The sequence below is a fragment of the Zootoca vivipara genome, chromosome 1 (genome assembly GCF_963506605.1).
Source record: "Zootoca vivipara chromosome 1, rZooViv1.1, whole genome shotgun sequence".
NCBI lineage: Eukaryota > Metazoa > Chordata > Lepidosauria > Squamata > Lacertidae > Zootoca > Zootoca vivipara.
This window is the reverse complement of record NC_083276.1, coordinates 22,788,904-22,808,469: the sequence shown is the minus strand read 5'-3', so window position 1 is coordinate 22,808,469 and position 19,566 is coordinate 22,788,904. Positions and strand designations below refer to the sequence as shown.

At 41.4% G+C, this 19,566-nt stretch overlaps 1 protein-coding gene across 6 annotated transcripts in view; it reads right to left on the bottom strand.

Annotated features, from left to right (window-relative positions):
- EFCAB11 (EF-hand calcium binding domain 11) overlaps window positions 1–19,410 on the bottom strand; it is a 94,113-nt gene extending 74,703 nt beyond the window's left edge. For 4 of the 6 annotated variants that reach the window (XR_009557278.1, XM_035101916.2, XM_035101917.2 and 1 more), the window contains exons 1-5: window positions 19,278–19,410; window positions 14,624–14,719; window positions 10,259–10,304; window positions 7,583–7,684; window positions 6,803–6,893 (exon numbers count right to left, since the gene is read on the bottom strand). Coding sequence is in view for 5 of the 6 variants with exons in the window: in XM_035101916.2 (XP_034957807.1) it covers window positions 6,803–6,893; window positions 7,583–7,684; window positions 10,259–10,304; window positions 14,624–14,719; window positions 19,278–19,349 (407 nt within the window). In the remaining variant the exon portion in view is untranslated. Of the gene's footprint in view, window positions 1–6,802; window positions 6,894–7,582; window positions 7,685–10,258; window positions 10,305–12,977; window positions 13,313–14,623; window positions 14,720–19,277 lie in introns of those variants that run through there. The other 2 variants (XM_060272366.1, XM_060272367.1) reach the window with 2 other exon arrangements.
- Window positions 19,411–19,566: the final 156 nt, after the last annotated feature.

Genomic DNA, 19,566 nt, shown 5'->3' with positions numbered 1-19,566 from the left:
GACCTGGAAGGTTGCCTCTCCAGTCAGAAAGGGGAAGCACAATCCAGGAAACAACTTGGATATTTGGGGAGAGAAACAGGGGAAAAATCTGTGGAATTGGATAGGCAGCAGTGTGTGGTGAGGGAGTGGTGTGGGCTGGAATGGGTCAAACCTGGTGTGGGGTGAAAGTAGGGGTGATGGTAACAAGTGGACAGATTGAGACGATCTGGAATTGAAAATGTTTTAAAGGAACTTGTCTATGCATCTTGGGACTTGGCAACCAGGGGAAGGAGGGATGAAATACTTTTTTTTTATTCTGATGTTAAATGGGATAGAGAAAATAGAATGGAAAGTATGGAGTATTTGTGGGGGGAAATTATAGGCTAAAGGGATTAAAAATATGAAGTTAAATATAAGAATTGGAAAATAGAATGTCAAGGATAGAGTGATATAGTATAAATAAAATATGAATAATGTTGAATTAAGATTCATAAATGTGGGATTAATAGGTAGGGATTTTAAAAAAAAATATTGTGGAAGCTGTATAATTGGGGTCCGAATTAGACTCAAGGAGAAGTCTAAGTCATTAATAAGTGATAAAAAATAAGATTTGCTTTTTCTTTTTCTTTTAATTTTTTTTCTTTTTTTCTTTTTTTAGCTTTTTGCTTTTCTTTATTTCTACCTTCTTTATTTGTTTAGTGCTACATGTGATATGTGTATAATGAACAATGAATGCTATCTATACATGTAACCAGAAAAATTTCAATAAATATATTTTTAAAAAAAAAGAAAGGTAGAGCAATACGTTTGTCACCAGCTCAGATGCATGAGTTGCCAGAAGGAGGCGTACAAGACTCCATCCAACAGCCTTAGGGGCTCCATTTTGGATTTGTGTAGGCTTTACTCCTTAGCCTTTTCTTTTCCTGAAGATACCGTGTTTCTCATATTTTAAGACATGTCTTATAATTTTTTTGTCTTATTTTTTTGCCGAGCCCCGACTGAGCGGGAACCAGCAAAGGCAGCAGCCTGCCGCCGGCATGGAGCTCCAACAGAGCGCGCGCTTTGCCGAGCTCCAAGCCGGCGGCGGGCTGCTGCTTTTGCCTGTAAACACGATTACAGCCTGAAACTCAAGACGACAGAGACCAAGGCGGCGGAGGAAGAAGAGCGCGGCTCCTTCCTTCCCTCCACAGCCAGCTGCAACTTTACACTTCGCCGTCTTGCGGGCGTGTCCCCGCGGGCGGCCGAAGTTCCAGCAAGGCAGGAAGGCTGTGGAGCAACAGACGGCCAAAGCTGGGCAAGCGCCCGCCTTGCCCTGCCTTGCCTTGCCTTGCCGAGGAAGGAGCGGGTGGCGCGTGCGCTAAGAAGTTTCTTTCCTCAGGCCTGAGCCAAGAAAGGAGGAGGAAGCAGCGAGCGACGGGGTCGCCGCCTGCGTCAGGGGCACGCCGTGTCCTCCACTCACAGGCAGCCGGTCCGCCGGGAGAAAGACGCTGCCTTCCCTTCTCAGAGGAGCGGCGAGGAGGGCTGAGGCCCGGGGGCTGAGGCGCTCGCCACCTTCTCCTGCAGCCCCGGAGCAACTGCTTGGCGGCGGGGAGCATCCTCGCCACCTTGCCCTGCTTCTCCTCTCCCCGCTCAGGTCGAGCTGAGGGAGCCGAGGGGCGTCGGGGCGCGCAGCCGCCGCCCGCGCAAGAAGCGGCTGCTGGGCGCGCGCGGAAGGCAAGGCGAGGCGCCTGCAGCACCCGAGGAGCCCGTTGTGCGAGTGAGCAGCTCTCCGAGTGAGCAGCAGAGGGCGGGTTTTAAGGGGAAGGCGTTTCTGCCGCTTGTTGGGCTCTCCCCGCCTCCCCCCTCACATTTGATTTTGCCGACAAAAAGAAAAGAAAAGCAGCAGCAACAGCCAAAAAGCAGCTCGCGAACGAAAGCGCAAGAGCTGCAAAGTACTTTTCTGCCAATTGCCCTAACCACGCGCGAGAGACGCGCCCTTTGCCAGCTACGAGATCCAGGTCTCTCCCCTGCACAGCCCACCGCCGGCATGGAGCTCCAACAGAGTGCGCGCTTTGCCGAGCTCCAAGCCAGCGGCGGGCTGCTGCTTTTGCTGGTTCCCGCTCAGTCGGGGCTCGGCAAAGCGCGCGCTGCTGCCCTTGCCGGGTCCCGCTGGGTCGGGACTTGGCGCGGCGTGCCCTGCCATACCGTACCAGCATGTCTTATTTTCGGGGTATGCCTTATATTTCGCCAGGTTTTGAAAATCCTGCCATGCCTTATTTTTTAGGGATGGCTTAAAATATGAGAAACACAGTATGCTGCAAGGCAGCCAAGATTTAGAACCAGAATTTTCCTTCTCCTAGATGGACTCCCTTCCCAGGGTGATAGGGTAGTAGAAGGTGTGAAACTTTCCTCCCCTTTTGGCCTGTGCTTCTTCTCAGCCTTTCCACTATTATTTTTATGGGTTCATACTTATAAAACGAGCACTTCACGACAAAATATGCAAGCCTTTCTGTTAACTGCTCTCTGAATGACAACTTGCAGAGGAGATGCCCATTTTGAATTATAGCATAAACACAATACATTTTGCTGAAATACAGTGATTTATTGCCATATCGTTTTTTCTGACCTGCTACATCAATTTAAACCTGTGCTAACAAAAGAAAACATTGTTGAAGTCTATGCTACCAAACAAACAAAAACTGCTACTTGTTCCATGTTAGTAAGACATCAAGTTAGTCTATACATTAGCAATCAACAAATTGCTTTCCCTTCCCTTTCTGTCCACCACCCCAGAAAGCTGAAGTAGCCAGCAAAACACCAGGAACACTTAATATTGACAAGGTAGCCATGCACCTACACTAGTGATACCCTAGGCAAAGAGGCTGTGACCACTCTGACTAGTTGCAAATATAGGCAGGACAGAAGTAGCACTGCCAGTAATTATATAGCTCCAATACTATGCAGCAACCTAGGCTCAGCTACCTTCATAAAGATGAACTGCTGTGTTATATATAACACTGTGACACCAGGTGGCACTGTGGAGTCCCATTTTTCACCAACGGGATTTCCCTATATGAAATTTACAACACGTTTAACTGAATTGCTTCTTTGATGTGTCTAGATCCAGCCCTAGTATGCCTGCTGCTTGCTAGGCTTGGTTGACTGTTGGATTTGAGGAATAAGAGGGAGGAAAATTAATATCAGTTCAATGTAACACTTTTGCAGATTTAGCCCACATGAAGTGCCTGATGTGCGTTTCAGACTTAAGATAACAGCATAAAAGGAAACTGATGTGTATTTACTGCTATAATAATAATAATGTATCTTCTACAGTCTAGACACTAGATCAAATAATGAGCTTAACAGTAACCTCAAACTCACCTGAGACAAACGGTTACATGTGTATAACAGATTTTACCTATCTCAAGTTGGAAGGTTCGCTGGGGAGGGAGAGCTACTTAACTCATATGTTATCTTCTATATAAGTATCCCTGAGCCAAAGTCATTTTTTATATCTTGTTTTATATATTACTTAAAATAATGATGCACTGTACAGTTTTATTTTTGATATTATTTCTAGTATGTTGACCATAATACATTGAATATATTACACAGATTTCAACAGCATTGGTTAATATGAACATCTTGAAAAGTTACATTGAAAAACCATACTGTGCAAGATGGAAGACAATTCTGATTTCCATTAAACAATATCATTAAACACTATAAAGATTTTGTGTACAAACTGGTAAAACTTTGATGACATGCGACGTTGTAAGGGGAAGGGCTTATAGAGAACAGCCCCCCCCCCCATCAGAAGCAGCCCATCTCCAAGCAGTCTTGAAAGCGAAGGGACGGATGAGGAAAGTCAGGAGACGGAAAGGGAGTGCCAGACCTCTGGCAACATCCAAGAGCCCCTGCTCCACAGGCAGGAAGAGAGGGAGAGGGAAAGAGAGGAGAGGAATCAGGCAGACCGCAGACCCTTCCCCCCCCCCCGACTCGGGAATTGAGGAGGAGGAGAAAGGGGAGGAGATTCACTGTCCCGAGGCTTTTATGTTGGTCCAAATCGCGGAAGGGGGCAGTGCCGGATTCTGATTCGGAATGAGGAGACATGAAACCAACAGCTCGCTACACTGTAAATAATGTGCACTAATAAAGATTTCTGAAAGACAAGCATGTGGAAGGTCGTTACTCAGGAGTAGTCACAATAACCCCTGACAGTCATCTTCAGAATATTCTGTTTATAACAAATTAGAAGATTTTTAATCAACGGGAAGAAAAGATGCCTACATAAACACTGCTATTTCAAGGAACATATAAATTAATGTGTACAGTTCCATAAAAATACTATTTTCATTATATGTGTATGTGTGTAATTCGCATGAGTACATACATAAACACACTCACTGGCTCATACAACCACCTGTGTCTTGACCCCAGCAGGCAACTATTGGATTTGTTTGTATAAGTGTGTTGTATATTCTTAAGTGCTCGGCATGTAATATACTATCTCTTAATGGCTTGTGCTCTGCACTTTAGTAGGAATATTTTCTAACTAATGACACCCTTGAGAGTTTTTCCTGCATGTCAAAACTTTGCAACAACTGGAAATGCTTAGCAAGAATAGAAAGCAGCAACATTTAGCTGAGCACAGTTTATCTTCTCCCCTCTCCTCAAGTCACTTGACTCACGAGATGCACATTGCTGGATTATTTTGTATGATTTTTATTTAATCTGTTCTAAATCTGCCATATAAAATCTTACTTTTAAAAAGGGGTGCCAGTTCATGTACTATTATGAACTCACTATATCCACAAGCTCCTCATATGATGAACTCAGGCTTATATCACCTACTTGTATCTTCTCTTATCTGTCATATGGATGACAAATAAAATAAATTGTATGCATCGCACTATGTCCTAATCCCTGCCCCCATCTCACACAGATGCCATTTTGAGGCACTTCTTAGGTTCTCATCTCATCTAGTTGGCTTCCAGGTTGTTCCTTTTCTAATCTGAAATGCTGGGTAATTTGGGAGTGCTTTTTGCGGAGCCACCAACCAACTGCATCTGGCACTGTTGGTTGGTTACAGCAATTTGGAGAGAGCTGCACCATGAGCCTGGGTTCAGACAGAAACAAACCTTGGCTTCCTTTAGGACCAGAGAGGAGCAAAGCAGCTGGAAGCTCCTCTCTAAGAACCCACATGCTCACGTAGCGCTGCTAAGACACAATCTGGTTTACTGTGTTGTCCAAGCAAGGCCACTGGGAAATTTTCATTGAGCTATATCACCATGACCCCAATATCTCTTCCCTGGGCAATCACTGCCAATTTACACCCTTTAAGCATATGTGTGCCACTTTCTAGTTACTTATAATTAACTGTATTCCCATTTTAATGCCCATTCACCCAGTTAGGAGAGATATTTTTGGAGCTCTTTGCAATATTTTTGTTTGTCCCACCATGAGTAGTTTGATGTAAAATATATAAGATTACTTCATTTTATATAAATCTTCTGGATTATGGAATTACTTGGACATCTTTTATCCAGAGCACAGAAGGGACAACACACATTTAGCATAACCTCTAAGCGGAAAAAAAACTTACAATTTTTAAATGTTAAAGTAGCCCATATAGTATAAGGTAAAGGGTAGCAGCACCATATAGTATACTACTGTACGAGCCCTAAAAATTACTACGGTAATTTCCTTTTAAACCCTTGAATCAATGCCTGCAATTTTAAATACTATACAAACTCCTAAATATACATTCATTCTCATCAAACAGTGGTTGCGATTTTAGGAAAAAGTATTAACAAGTAATAATAACATGGTCGTTTCCCTGGTGGTCTAGTGGTCAGGATTCGGAGCTCTCAACAAGTAATAATAACATCTGTTACAAGTACTGCCTGAGATGTGCATTGATAGCAATGCAGTGTGAATAGAAGGCAAGGTGCTCTGGGGTGCATGGGTATCTATTATTTGTTTGTTTACATCACACCATATTGCTTTTCTGCCAATGCACTCAAGGTGCATATACTGAATGCCAAGACTGTGGAATGCTCTTCCAGGAGAGATTCAGCAGGCTTTGTCATTCCTAATGTTCAGATGTCTTTGGAGACTCTTCTGTATCGACAGACCTATTCAGTGGTTTAAGCTTTTAAGATAAACCAGGCATTTTAATGATCAGACTATTGTTTTTAATGGCATTTTATCTCATTTGTAAATATTTTTGTACACTATCCTAAGATTTTGTTTGATGGGCAGTCGAAAAAATATATTTTATAAATAAATGCCACTTGTCCCTTAGATGTAGCCAGGTAAAACAACTGCTAATGGAGAGAATTCTCCTGCTACCATATGATCCTGGCTGACCATTAAGATGCACTGTGCTCAGAATGCCTGTACTGTGTGAAGTGGAATAGGGCTTTCTCAGTCGTGGTGCCTTGTCTTCAGAACTCCGTATCCATTCTCAGCTAAGCAGCTGCTCAGCCTTGCTGAGCTTTTAATTCTCTCTGGCATTTTATGCAATCTGGTTCTGCTGATTTTACTATTTGGTGCCGAGGCTACTATTAAAGTCATTTGCTTTACATGGTACTCCCCCCCCCTGGTTTTATTGTTTTCAAATATTACTAGCTGCCCTGAGCTCTTTGACAGAGGATGGGACTATAGGAGATGTGTGCAGGTCTCCCATTCTCTGTGATCGTGCTGTGTGGAGAGAAGAGGAAAGAGGGCTCTGCTTTCCCCTAAGTAGAACCTTTTGCTTGTAGACACAAGACCTGCAGTGAATTGGACTGAACCATGTCTGCATTTTAGAAACACAACCAAATGATTCTGTTCATCTTACCTGAATGCTTCAACTACAGTCCTCTCTGGCAGCTTTGGGGCCACAACACTGAAAGCTTTTCTGAAATCTTCTAAAGACAAATATCCTTTACCTTGATAAAGAGGGAGAGAAAGTATATGAGGAAAGACATTTAAATATTTAGAAGAGTAGTGAATCAGGATTAAGACACATTTAAAGCCTGGAACCAAGGGCTCCCTAAGAGTGTGAATCCCTCTTATTATTTTTTTAAAGGACGTGACATCTCAAGTGCACATAAATATAGAGGGGATTTAGTCCCAGACCTGGTTATTGTGTTTGGGTTTAATAACTAAACAATACCAGAAAATACAAGAACCTGTATTTTCTTGAGCTCTTCTTGTTCATAAATAGCTAATGTGGTATTGCACTTTAAAGCATCAGATGAAGATTGAGGATAAACTAACTCAAACCACCTCTTGGTTATGAAGCTCTTGGATGATGTTGGGCCTGCCAGTATGTGCCATACAGTCATACCTTGATTTTCAAACAGCTTAATTCTCAAATGAGTTGGCTCTCGAACGCCGTAAACCCAAAAGTGACTGTTCCAGTTTGCAAACTATTTTTGAAAGCCGAACGTCCGACAGGGCTTCTGCGGCTTCCAATTGGCTGCAGGAGCTTCCTGCAAATTTTGTAACTGGCTGACTGACTGAACCCAAAGGGTGCTCATCAATGGCTCCTCTTCATTCTGGAGAGAAGTGACTAGTGGGGACTAGTGATTGAAAACAATAAGACTTGCGAAATTAATATGAAAGCAAAACTTACATTGCCTGTCAAAAGCAGTGAATAGCTGCCTAACTTCGCTTTGGTAAAAATGTGAAGCCTTCTTTGTCCTCATAAGATTTAGAAATTCTTCAAGTGATACACCTAGAAAAATAAGAAATTTGGCATATGTCAAATGCTTATCATTATTTCTCCAAAAATTACTTGTAACACAAGCAGCATAGCACTCTTGGAGAAGGAGGTATCACTATTTACTCCCCAGTCAGTGTGCACAGGATTGCAGTCTTACCCTGCAATCCTATACATGTCTACTCAAAAGTAAGTACCATGTGACAAACTCTCCAGTAAGTGGGAGGACTGCTATCTTAATATGTTAAGTAAAAAACAATTCTTGAAATAGGGTTTTTATATTACAGTACTGCAATTCACTTCTCTTCTACTGCACAAATAATGAGGCTTAAACATATTTACACAGTATATTCTGTTGATTGCAATGGGACTTACAGGCATATATGTAGCTATAGGATTGCAATCTAAAACAGGGTTATAATGCTACTGCTTATAAGAATATTGTAAGAATCTAATCCCCTGGTGGGAAACCAGTTCGGTATAAGCAGAAAGAGAGAAACCAGTGGGCTATAACAGGTGGCTGTTACTATAGTTATGATTTTAAGCTGCTATACTGAACTATGTGTGACATAAATAGAAAGGATCTTATTTTTTTTAGTACCTCCTGTGATACTCCATTACAACTGATTCTGTGTTCTGCTCTGTTGATGTGTAAAAATGGGCACTGAACAACTTCCCTTTTTCATCTATTTATAAATGTTTGTGCACACGAACACACACACTGTTAGGCTACTGTGTTCATGTCTTGCCTGTGAGTTTCCCATTGGTTTTTGGTTGGCTTGAGTGGTAAACTGGGAGCTGGACTAGATTGGTCCGTGGTCTGCTCCAGTTAGGGCTCTTCTTACATCGTCAGTTTAGCAGCTTAAAGGATTCACGTAATTCTGAAGTCACATCTACACAGGGGCTTTCAGAACTGATTTGAGGATATAGGAAACACAGGACAATTCAAAATAATGTGTGTGTAATTTCACAATACATCTAGAAGGCTCACAGAAATCAGAACACAGGATTATCCATGCCTATTGAAGAGAAACTGCACTGGCACATCATAAAATAATCCTGAGCTAGGCTGTCACTATGATCAATGCAAGGCATTCCATCTTGCAAGCAACATGCCCCCTTGCAAATTCTTCCAACAAACATTTAGGTCTGGAGGTGAGATCACACATGATTTCTCATCTCAAAAATGCCAAGTCGCAGAGGAACCTTAAGCAGCATATGGTTTTCATTCATTTTTCATGAAAGATTCTGTTCGGTTTAGTAAAAGTATCTTACACCAATGTGTGTTCATTTGAACTGAAGTTTCCATTCAAGTTCAGATTCAGTTTCTCATCTTTCATCAAAGATGTTGTTAGGAATAAGATGACTGACTTCCAAACAGAAACGGAAGGTGTGAAATGGAAGCTGGAGTGAGGAATGCTACTCAGGTACATTATGGCAGTGAAGAAAGAATGTCAGATTGAAGTAGCTAGGTTCTACCCCCAGGTCCTTTACAAATATAAACATATATTTCTGTAAGCTGAAGGACTGCTTTTGTTTTATTTAAAAAAAACCAACCTTGCTCCAAGGCAACCGGAGGGAAAATGGATTAAATCTTCTTTATAACCCCTCTCATAAAAGGCACTTTTAAACACTATTTCTGCTGTGTTAAGTTCAAAGTGTAATATACATTCTTTTATAATTCTTGCCTTTTCTTTATCTGAGTAACTGAACCCTTTCTGGAGCATGTGAAAGTGCCTTATACCAAGTCAGGTCATTGGTCCATCTAGGTCAGGATTACATTGATTGGCAGCAAATCTTCAGGGTTTCAGACAGGGGTCTTTACCAGTCCTGCCTAAAGATTGAACCTGGGACATTTTGCCCTGTCCCTTTCCTCTTGCTTCCTCTCTATTTTCCTTGAATATCAGCCTAGATCCCACCTTCCCTTCCCTTTCCTCTTTCTAGATAGTGAGTTTTTATATTCTGTTTTAATCAGACTTAGCTGTCTTTCTGTCACCATTGTTTCAAGAATTTATTGTTGTTTTCGTCTTTATTATGCTAGCAGCTCTGAGAGGTTTTCCTTAAATAGGATAGAAATTTCTTAAATAAATAATACTATGAAATATAAGTGTGACTATGATTCAGTTTCCCATTCCCTTGTGACTTGAAACTGGAGCTCCTTACTTTCACCTCTACACCACAATAAGGGATGGGGGGGTGGGGAGTGCTTTAGAGTAGATCACTTCTCCAGTTCCATTGAGCTGGGCAGCATTCAATCTGTAGTGTTTAGCTCAATACTGTACACCAAAAGTGAACCTGAATGCATATTTTTCATTATATTATTTCTCACAAATTTAGTAATTAAAGCCATTCCATACTTATTTTCTAATACTGTCATGTTCTAGTTTGAGCTCTTATCCCTAGTTCAGGCATCCCCAAACTGCGGCCCTCCAGATGTTTTGGCCTACAACTCCCATGATCCCTAGCTAACAGGACCAGTGGTCGGGGAAGATGGGAATTGTAGTCCAAAACATCTGGAGGGCTGAAGTCTGGGGATGCCTGCCCTAGTTAAAAAGAGAGTGAAGATCAAAATATGATGCTTGTACATACCAGATTGATTTTGCTTCACAGAAGCCATAACTGAATCCACTTCCACCTAGAATAGACAAAAATGACACCATCAAGAAATGACTTGGTACATTTCTTTCAATTCATTGTTTCATTTGCTACCTGTACATAAGCCAGTTCTGCAAAACCGCTATCACAGTCTAACCCACAATTACCTTCAGTTTAGCTGTTTACTTCAGATGTCAGAAAATGAAGGGCATGATCCAGTTCTCTGAACTCCCATGAAGTTGAGACACTAAACCAAATGGGCAGCGCACATGTTGGAGAAGAGCATGGGGTTTTAAATGCTTTAATTGTGAAATCAGGAAAGTGTTCCAACATGGGGTTACAAGTTACAAGTAACTATGAAACGTGGATAAGCTTAGCTAATATATTGATTCAACAGTTGGCATGCCCCTTTGCTCTCCTTTTCAAGAGCAGGGTGGGCATGACTATTTGTGCACGTTGTGTCCCAAGTCTCTGGAATGCACAAGCAAATGGGCACTCCGCTGCAGAGGCTAGACACTAATGGTTTGCTTATACAACCACTTCCACAACCTTGGAGAATGAATTAGTGAAGACAGCTTGCCATTGGACTTATTCTTAGAGATCTCCATTGAAGGAGAGGGCTCTTCGCTGACAAGGGAGGGCACTGGAGCTATCTTGGTAGCTCGTAACATAGCACATGTGGTGTCCACTATCACAGAGATGGGCCATTCCTAACAGACTAGTAGACCTCTCCCTAGAACCCAGACTTGTTCAACTGGGACCTTCCTCTGGATAAAACTCCTCTTGGGTGTCCCAATTTCTCGTTGCCCATCTCACTAGGACCTTCCTCTGGGTCAGCCGCTTCCAACTCTCCAAGCTCCTTCCTTCCTCCTCCTCATCTGACCACGCTGTCCACGACATCTCCATGAGATTCATGACAGCGTATCAACGACGAGTCCCAGTCTGGATGATATGCTAAGCAGCAGAATGGACCAGGGAGGAGCAGAGCTTCTGCAGAGCCACAGGGAAAATGAAGAATCAGACAGATAGCAGCCAATCCTTTCAGCTGTGAGGGGATTGCCCAATTACAGCTTAAAGAACCATGGGAGGTGAGTGGAATTGGCTTTAGAGGAAGCATACCCTTAGGCCCACACTGTCTGAGTCTAATGCTTCCCTTCCCTCATTGGTCCATGCTAAATACAATGCCATTCCAAATGTGTATGCCAATTGCATTAAAGGCAATATTGCTCACAACAGATACAGAACTCAGTAAAACAACAGAATTTCTTTTGTGGGTATGTGCATTTTAGCTTGCAGGAAGGTCAAGCTAGAACAAATAAAAATATTTTTTAGAATTGGGACATGCAGAGCTTGGAGGGGGGGCGGGGGGAGAGAAAAAATAGGAAATTCTGCTGTGCAAGTGGATTTCCACTGTGCAAGTAGGCAGACATCATTGGATGCCACTCATTATGTTTTTATTGATAGTTTAACCAGGTTAAGAATGAAGAAAACGATAGATGTAAATGAAAAGGGAAGGTAGGGTTGCATAGCATATCACGTATCAAATAAATTCCTCATTATTCATTGTCAACCTGCATTGCAGTTTGGTCATTCCAAAAATATGGATGCCCTGAGAGAAAATGATGTACAAATGGGTCTTCATTTACAAAAGAAATAACATCTATATAATTTTGAACTGAACAAGACTATAACAACATACTTTTGAAAGGGAGACAAATGCCAAAAGAAGTATCTAAAAATTTAAGATCAGTTTCTCCTACCATTGCTTTCTATACAAATCAGGCTATTTATTACAGGCTTTAATGATGGCAACATGTCTAGCATCTTTCTCCATAGAAAGAAAAGCAATATGACTATGTGAAAGTAAAATATAATTTCATTAATGGTCTTATTTTGAACCAGTAACTGGACTGTAATCTAGAAGCCATTTACTCTAATTAGCAGAACAAATATGGAGCAAATGGACTATAGACTACAGACATAAAGTACACTCCTAAACATATTTACTCAGAAGCAAATCCAACTGTGCTCAGTAAAGCTTTCTCACAGATGAGAGAACAGGTAAGTGCAGCCTCAGAATTTCTAATAAAGTCACTGAAAAATATCATAGATCAGCTACTATCCAAATCACTATGGAAAGCATTAACAGCGACATCTCATGGTCACAAAAGGCATTACTTTGAAACAAAAATCTGTTAAAACTTCATTAGATAAATCTTTTCAAGGCTGGAAATCTATAAGCAATGTCATCCTAAGCATGTCTACTCAGAAGTAAACCCCAATGAGTTCAACAGCACTTATTTCTCAGTTAAGGCTGCAACCCTATGTGTTCCTTTTGAACCTAATGAGACTTACTTCTGAGCAGACTTCTACAGCATTGTGCTGTTAAGTGTCCTCGGGACTGAAGAAATAGGCTGAATTTCCCTGGTTTAGTGGCAAGCCATATTTTAGCATTACATCCTAACTGGACAAACCATGGCTTACAGCGTCTAAGATCATGAACAGCATCTGAACTAATAATAACAATAACAATAATAATAATAAATTATTTGTACCCCGCCTATCTGGCTGAGTTTCCCCAGCCACTCTGGGCGGCTTACAACAGAATAATGTATTAAAAACACAATAAAACATCCTGCCACCTTCCATTCTGTGTACATGACCAAGCCAGATAAAATAAGAACAGCTAAAAACATAGGGTGTGTGTGTGTGTGTGGAAACCAATCATTAAAAAACAACTAAACATTTATATTAACAACAACAACAACAACAACAGAAGTATTAAAATACAATAATCTATTAAACATTAAAAGCTTCCCTAAATAGGGCTGCCTTCAGATGTCTTCTAAAAGTCTGGTAGTTGTTTTTCTCTTTGACATCTGATGGGAGGGTGTTCCACAGGGCAGGTGCCACTACCAAGAAGGCCATTTGCCCGGTTTCCTGTAACTTGGCTTCTTGCAGCGAGGGAACCGCCAGAAGGCCCTCGGCGCTGGACCTCAGTGTCTGAGCAGAATGATGGGGGTGGAGATGCTCCTTCCTTGTTTGCTGCTAAACCAGATGTTGGAGGGGAAATCAGAGTAGAACAATGGAGGAGGAGAAGGGAAGGTGCAAGCATAAAGCTTGTTCACCTGGCACCAAGCTGTGGTTTGGCATTATGTTTCAACTGACACAGTTGTTAGGAAGATCTAACTTTTAAAAACAAGTGTACCTTGACTTAAACAGTTCTCAGAAGCCCCTGTTGTCACTTGCGCAACATACCGGTTGTGAATGCAATGTTCATCTGAAATTTTTGTTTTCATTTACTTATTTAACATTTCAATAGGAGTTTCTAATTTTAATTCCCAATCTACTTGTGCTTATGTTTTTGAGATATGGTATGATTCTATATAGCTATTTTGCGTAATTGACTGGGATGTGGGGCAAAATTTGTTTGCTTAAGTAACTTTGAAGTTTAGAAGGTCAAGCGGGCTACACATGCTATTGAGAAATATCTGCTTTGATGTAGAAACAGTAGATAAAAAAAAACCTGAGTGAATTACACCATGCAACACTGATTTCCGAAGAACAAAGAAAAGCAGCTTCTATTGGCAAGATAGATGAGGCAGAACTGCCCTATCTCAGAAACTGGAATAACCAAGGTTAGCTTTTATTTTAGCTCAAATGGAGACACAGCCAAGTTAGCATCCCTACACTGAGTGGCTCAATTTCAGTTATAAGGAATCCATACAACTACTGTATGTGTTTTGTAAAAAATAAAAAATAAAATAAAAAATCCAGGAAGTTTTATTTTAAACTGAAGGATTGGACCAGAATAAAACAGCATAGCAAACTGGAATTGTGAACAGGAGCACACCACACTGCAGCATTTTGTTGCTGATCTGGTCTGTCCATCAGGGATCCTTTATGAAGCTAGAAACAAGTGAAATCTATGATGATTCTGTAGGATGCACCCACTGACTTCTATTGGGCTGGGGTACTGTGCTTTAAGGGACTCTCCTTTAATAATAATATTATAATAATTTTATTATTTGTACCCCACCCATCTGTCTGGGTTACCCCAGCCACTCTGGGTGGCTTCCAACACATATAAAAACATAATAAAACATTACACTTTAAAATAAGAGACACTTCTTGTGTCAATTCCAGGTACTTAAATACAAGAACTCACAATGGAGGGTAAAGCCAACATTCACTGCCATTTCCTGCAATTTGAAAGAGAAAAAACACCCCAGTCCTTTGAAGACTTTTCATAATTCAAGAAATGTAAACTACAGAATTTATCTGATTATTTTATGTGTGTTTAGGGTGTTTAATGAATATGCCAATCCTCAAGACAGGGTTGAAGAAAATAGACTTTACCTTTGAGGGCTTATAGCCAAACAGCATCACTACTGCAACCTTGTAGTCCTCTCTGTTTAAATATCCTTTGTTGTCTTCATCACATGCCTCAAATGCCTAAAGACAACAAAGAAATTAATGATGATTTTAAAACAAGCCTTTCTTGAAGTATGTTTGGCAAAAATAAAATGGTAATCAAGTTAGATCAAATTTCTGTCTAATCCTGGATTAGAATTCACTGCCCAGCTTTAGTTTGGTGTGTTTTAAAAATCTGTGATCCTTAAAGTTTGATTTGGATTTTGGAAGCAAAATTGGGATATTTTATTTTAAATGTGGATTTGAAAGCTTTTATTATTTCTAGATTATTTCTAGATGTGATGTTTTTATTTAAAACATTTATATACATATATCTCTTCAGTTAAAATAATAATGCCCAAGCTTCTTATGCCACCACAATAAAACAGTAAAAGGGGATCAAGGTATACTGTTATCTAGGGACCCAGAGATGATTATATTTTGCCTTTAAAATCACTGATATTATTTAGTATATAATTTATATACAGGTAGCTCAGTTGATTATACAGTGGTACCTCGGTTTATGAACACAATTGGTTCCGGAAGTCTGTTCATAAACTGAAGCGTTGATAAACTTAAGCGAACTTTCCCATTTAAAATAATGGAAAGTGAATTAATCCGTTCCAGGTGGGTCCACGGCGTTCGTAAACTGAAAATTCGTAAACCGAGGTGTTCATAAACCGAGGTTCCACTGTAGTGTGGTGCTCATAACACCAAGGTTGCAGGTTTGATCTCCATGTGAGACAGCTGCATATACCCTGCATCGAAGGAAGTTAGACTAGATGATCCTCAGAGTCTCTTCCAATTCTAAGATAAACTGCTTCACTTTTTTTTAGAAAAAAAACTCTCTAAGTGGTTAACAAGTTGAAATAAAATAAAGTAAAAATCAGAAAATATCAAAACACATTATAAAAATTCATCAGGTAAAAACAACAAAATAAGCTGATGAACAGGTTAACTGTCCTAAACATCAAAAAAGGCCCAAGTCAACAAATAGGTTTTTTTGCCCATCCACCCCTGTCAGCTGTTGCTCAGCAGTGGCACCTTCAACAGTGGCCAAACGCCTTATAGGCTCCATATAGTTAAATATAATGGATTTAGAATCTAGAAAAGATTGCCAAAATGGGGGGCGGGGGGGACCTACAACAAAGATCCAGTTTTACAGCATCTCAGTTCCCCCCTTCTCAACAACTGCTGTCCATCAAAGAATAACGAAAATGCTGTCAAAAGCAATCTTGAGTTAGATAACAGCAAGACTGCAGAGATACCAGCAATTGAGAAATATTCTAATATACTCTGAATGCTTGTGAAAGATAAAATGTTGAGAGAGACTAAGAATGAATCAGCTAACCAGATTTCTCATTAAACACTTGGACCAGTGAACAGAAATCTCTGCTTGTTGACTTTATATTTGTTACAGCCTCATGCAGGAACATGCTTATGAAGTAACCCAAACAGAAATGAAAAATGGCAGATTGCCTACTGATTATCAGTAGAAGCACTTGGTGGAGAAAACTGTTAATGAAATGCATGAACAAATTATCAGGTCCTGAAAACACACCAGGACTACTTTAGACTTTTTGGATAAACACACAAAGGAGCAGCTAATAGCTTTCAAAATTTTAACACCTAGATACAATCTTTTAATACAGCAGAGATGAGAAACTCTCAAACAGCAGGTGAGCAAGAAGCAATTCTCACATTCTGGACACCCACACAGCAGAGACACAACTAGTTTAAGTGTTCACAGAAATTCTAGCACTGGTATGTGGTGAATGTGCAAAATAAAAATAAACTTTCTAACGATAATAATAGTTAAACAAAGGATAAACTGCTGAGGAAAACTGCTGTTTTTCTTGGCACAGGAATTTTTTTTAAGGTGGAGGGACAAACATCTCTTCCCAGAGTATTATAATATGTGTTCAATTCTGTAATCCTAGGCATACTTATTGGGAGTAAAGCCCAACTGTAGGCATTATCTCTGAGAAAACGTGCACAGGATTACTCCGCAGGTCAAAAAAAATCACAATAGGAGTGCAATCCTATTCCTAACCCCAATGTTCACGGTGGCACCCATAGATGTTTCTTCATTGTAGGTGGCAGCTGTGTCCAGGTGAGCAGTAAGGTATTAACAGTAGTTCTCCTGCTGGAGCTAACAAACAAAAAGCCCCCAAATTGGGGCACCACTGGCTTTGAATATGCAGAATCCAATGCTCTGCTAATCCTTCAAGATGCTCTGCTTATTCTTTTTTTGTTTTGTCAAATTCCCCATTAGAGTTTGCTATTAAAAGGCCATCACCATACTGATGATAAAATCAAAGAGTTGGAAGGGACCCTAAGGATCATCTAGTCCAGCCCTCTGCAATGCAGGAATATGCAGCTATCCCTAAGGGACCAAACCTACAGCCTTGGCGTTATCAGCAGTACACTCTAACCAACTTTCCCACCCACACAGCCTGGCTTGTTAGCATAAGCTAAACCCAGGATTTTCCAGCACAGTTTAATCAAACCTTGATTCATTCTAACTTTTAATAATTATAAGAATTATAGGTGACTTGCACTCACAAAGCCCAGCACCCAAGACTTGTAACAATAGTGTGCAAACTTCAATAATTCTTCATCATGCTACAGATGGTAAACAAAGTGTAAGGGGATGGGGTGGGGTGGAACTGGCTGATGGTGAACTCATGATTTTGCATCTGGTAAGAGTACAAAGATGGAGTATTGGTGGGGGAGTAGATATTCAAATGAGGCTATGATAAGTGCTACAGCAGACAACATATAAGGAGGAATATGGCTGATTCAAAGTCTCTGGAAATACAAAACACAGCTATTATCCAGGTCTGTCTCTATCCTTGGGTGAAGCATACATTAAATATGTGAATAAATCAATTGAAGGGAAGGTCTGTAATTGTAGGACAACCACTTGTACTCCCTTTGAATAGAATAGGGCTTCTCCTTCAAGATATTTAGGTCTGCAAACATGTGCATGTTTACCTTAAGTATTTATAATTAATTATGATATATCAGGGCAATTGTTCCTGTGATGTGAACTGTGGAATTAATACTTTTGGAAATGTATAGTTAACTTTCACCCACACACTGCAGATAATTTGGGTAGTGTCTAATAATTCGGCTAGCTATGGAGGTTTTCTACTCCAGGTGAAGCCTCCAGAGCAGGCATCGGCCCTCCAGATGTTTTGGACTACAATTCCCATCTCCCCCGACCAATGGTCCTGTTAGCTAGGGATCATGGGAGTTGTAGGCCAAAACATCCGGAGGGCTGCAGTTTGGGGGTGCCTGCTCCAGAGGGACACCACCGAGGCTCCCAATGTGTGGGGTTTCTGTGTGTGCCAAACTGAGTCTTTGATCTGGGTGGAATAAAGGTTTGCTTTGCCTCTGGTCTAGCCCAATCAGAGTGCAGCCTACAAGCACCCAAGCCTCTTGATAGTTTCCAAGTCATGGGAAGTAACAATTCCTCTTGTTAGACTCATCTGGAGTACTGTGTCCAGGTCTGGGACCCCTCACTTTATGAAGGATGTGGACCAACTGGAAGGGGACAGAGAAATATACGAAACAAAATCCTTATGAGGAAACATTGAACAAGTGTACCCTGAAGAAGGAAAAAGTCTGAGGTGGGATTATAGTACGATTCAAATATCTTCAAATAAAGGGCTGCCCCTTAAAAGAGTGCAAAGTCTTTATCTTTTCTGCCTTAGATGGGAGGGCTATACCTAATGTGCTTATGATGCAGGAGGCTGTCTTTTGATTGAACATTTAGAGGAACTTAAATGCAGCCCTGTTAGGGACGTTTTTAATGTTTGATGTTTTATTGTGTTTTTAATACATTATTCTGCTGGGAGCTGCCCAGAGTGGCTGGGGAAACAAAGCCATACGGGCGGGGTATAAATGAATACATTATTATAATTATTATTAGGTAAAGGTAAAGGGACCCCTGACCATTAGGTCCAGTTGTGACCGACTCTGGAGTTGCGGCACTCATCTCACATTATTGGCCGAGGGAGCCGGCGTACAGCTTCCAGGTCATGTGGCCAGCATGACAAAGCAACTTCTGGCGAACCAGAGCAGCACACGGAAATACCGTTTACCTTCCCGCTGTAGCGGTACCTATTTATCTACTTGCACTTTGACGTGCTTTCAAACTGCTAGGTGGGCAGGAGCTCACCCCATTGCGGGGATTCGAACCACCGACCTTCTGATCGGCAAGCCCTAGGCTCAGTGGTTTAACCCACATAGCCACCCGCGTCCCTATTACTATTATTGTTGTTGTTATTATTATTATTATAGTAAATGTTGGGGGGGGGTCGCTACTGATCTTGAAGCAAAGATTAGACACACGTATGTCGAGGATTTCCAGCATCTATGATGAAATGTTTAGGAGTACTGGAGAAGTATTGGGAAGACCCACGTCCAGATCACCACTAAGCTGCCTAGGGTGGTTTTGGGCCAGACACTCCCTGGCCTACCTCGCCGGGCTGTTGTGAGGATGAAATAGAGCGGAAAAAAGTGGGACACAAATATAATCACGGTGCAACTAAAGAACACCCACCAAACACCCCCCCCCCACCTCGTTACCTACTTTAACCCACCGCTTCCTGCGACTCTCCTCGCCACTTAATCCGCTCTCTGCCTCTTCACGCCAAGCGCACATCGCGGACGCTGCCTCAAACTGGCGCGAAGATTCCCATGGCAACCCAAACCGCTCTCGCTCCCACTTCGCCTTAGCAACCACAACGCCGCCCCTCATTGGCTGGAAGCGCGAGGCGGGAAAGACGCTATTGTCCCCACCCACTCTCTCTCCCTCCTGGGCTGAAGGAATCGTCGGATTGGGTGAGGCATCTGTCATATGGTTTCGAGCCGGGCGGAAC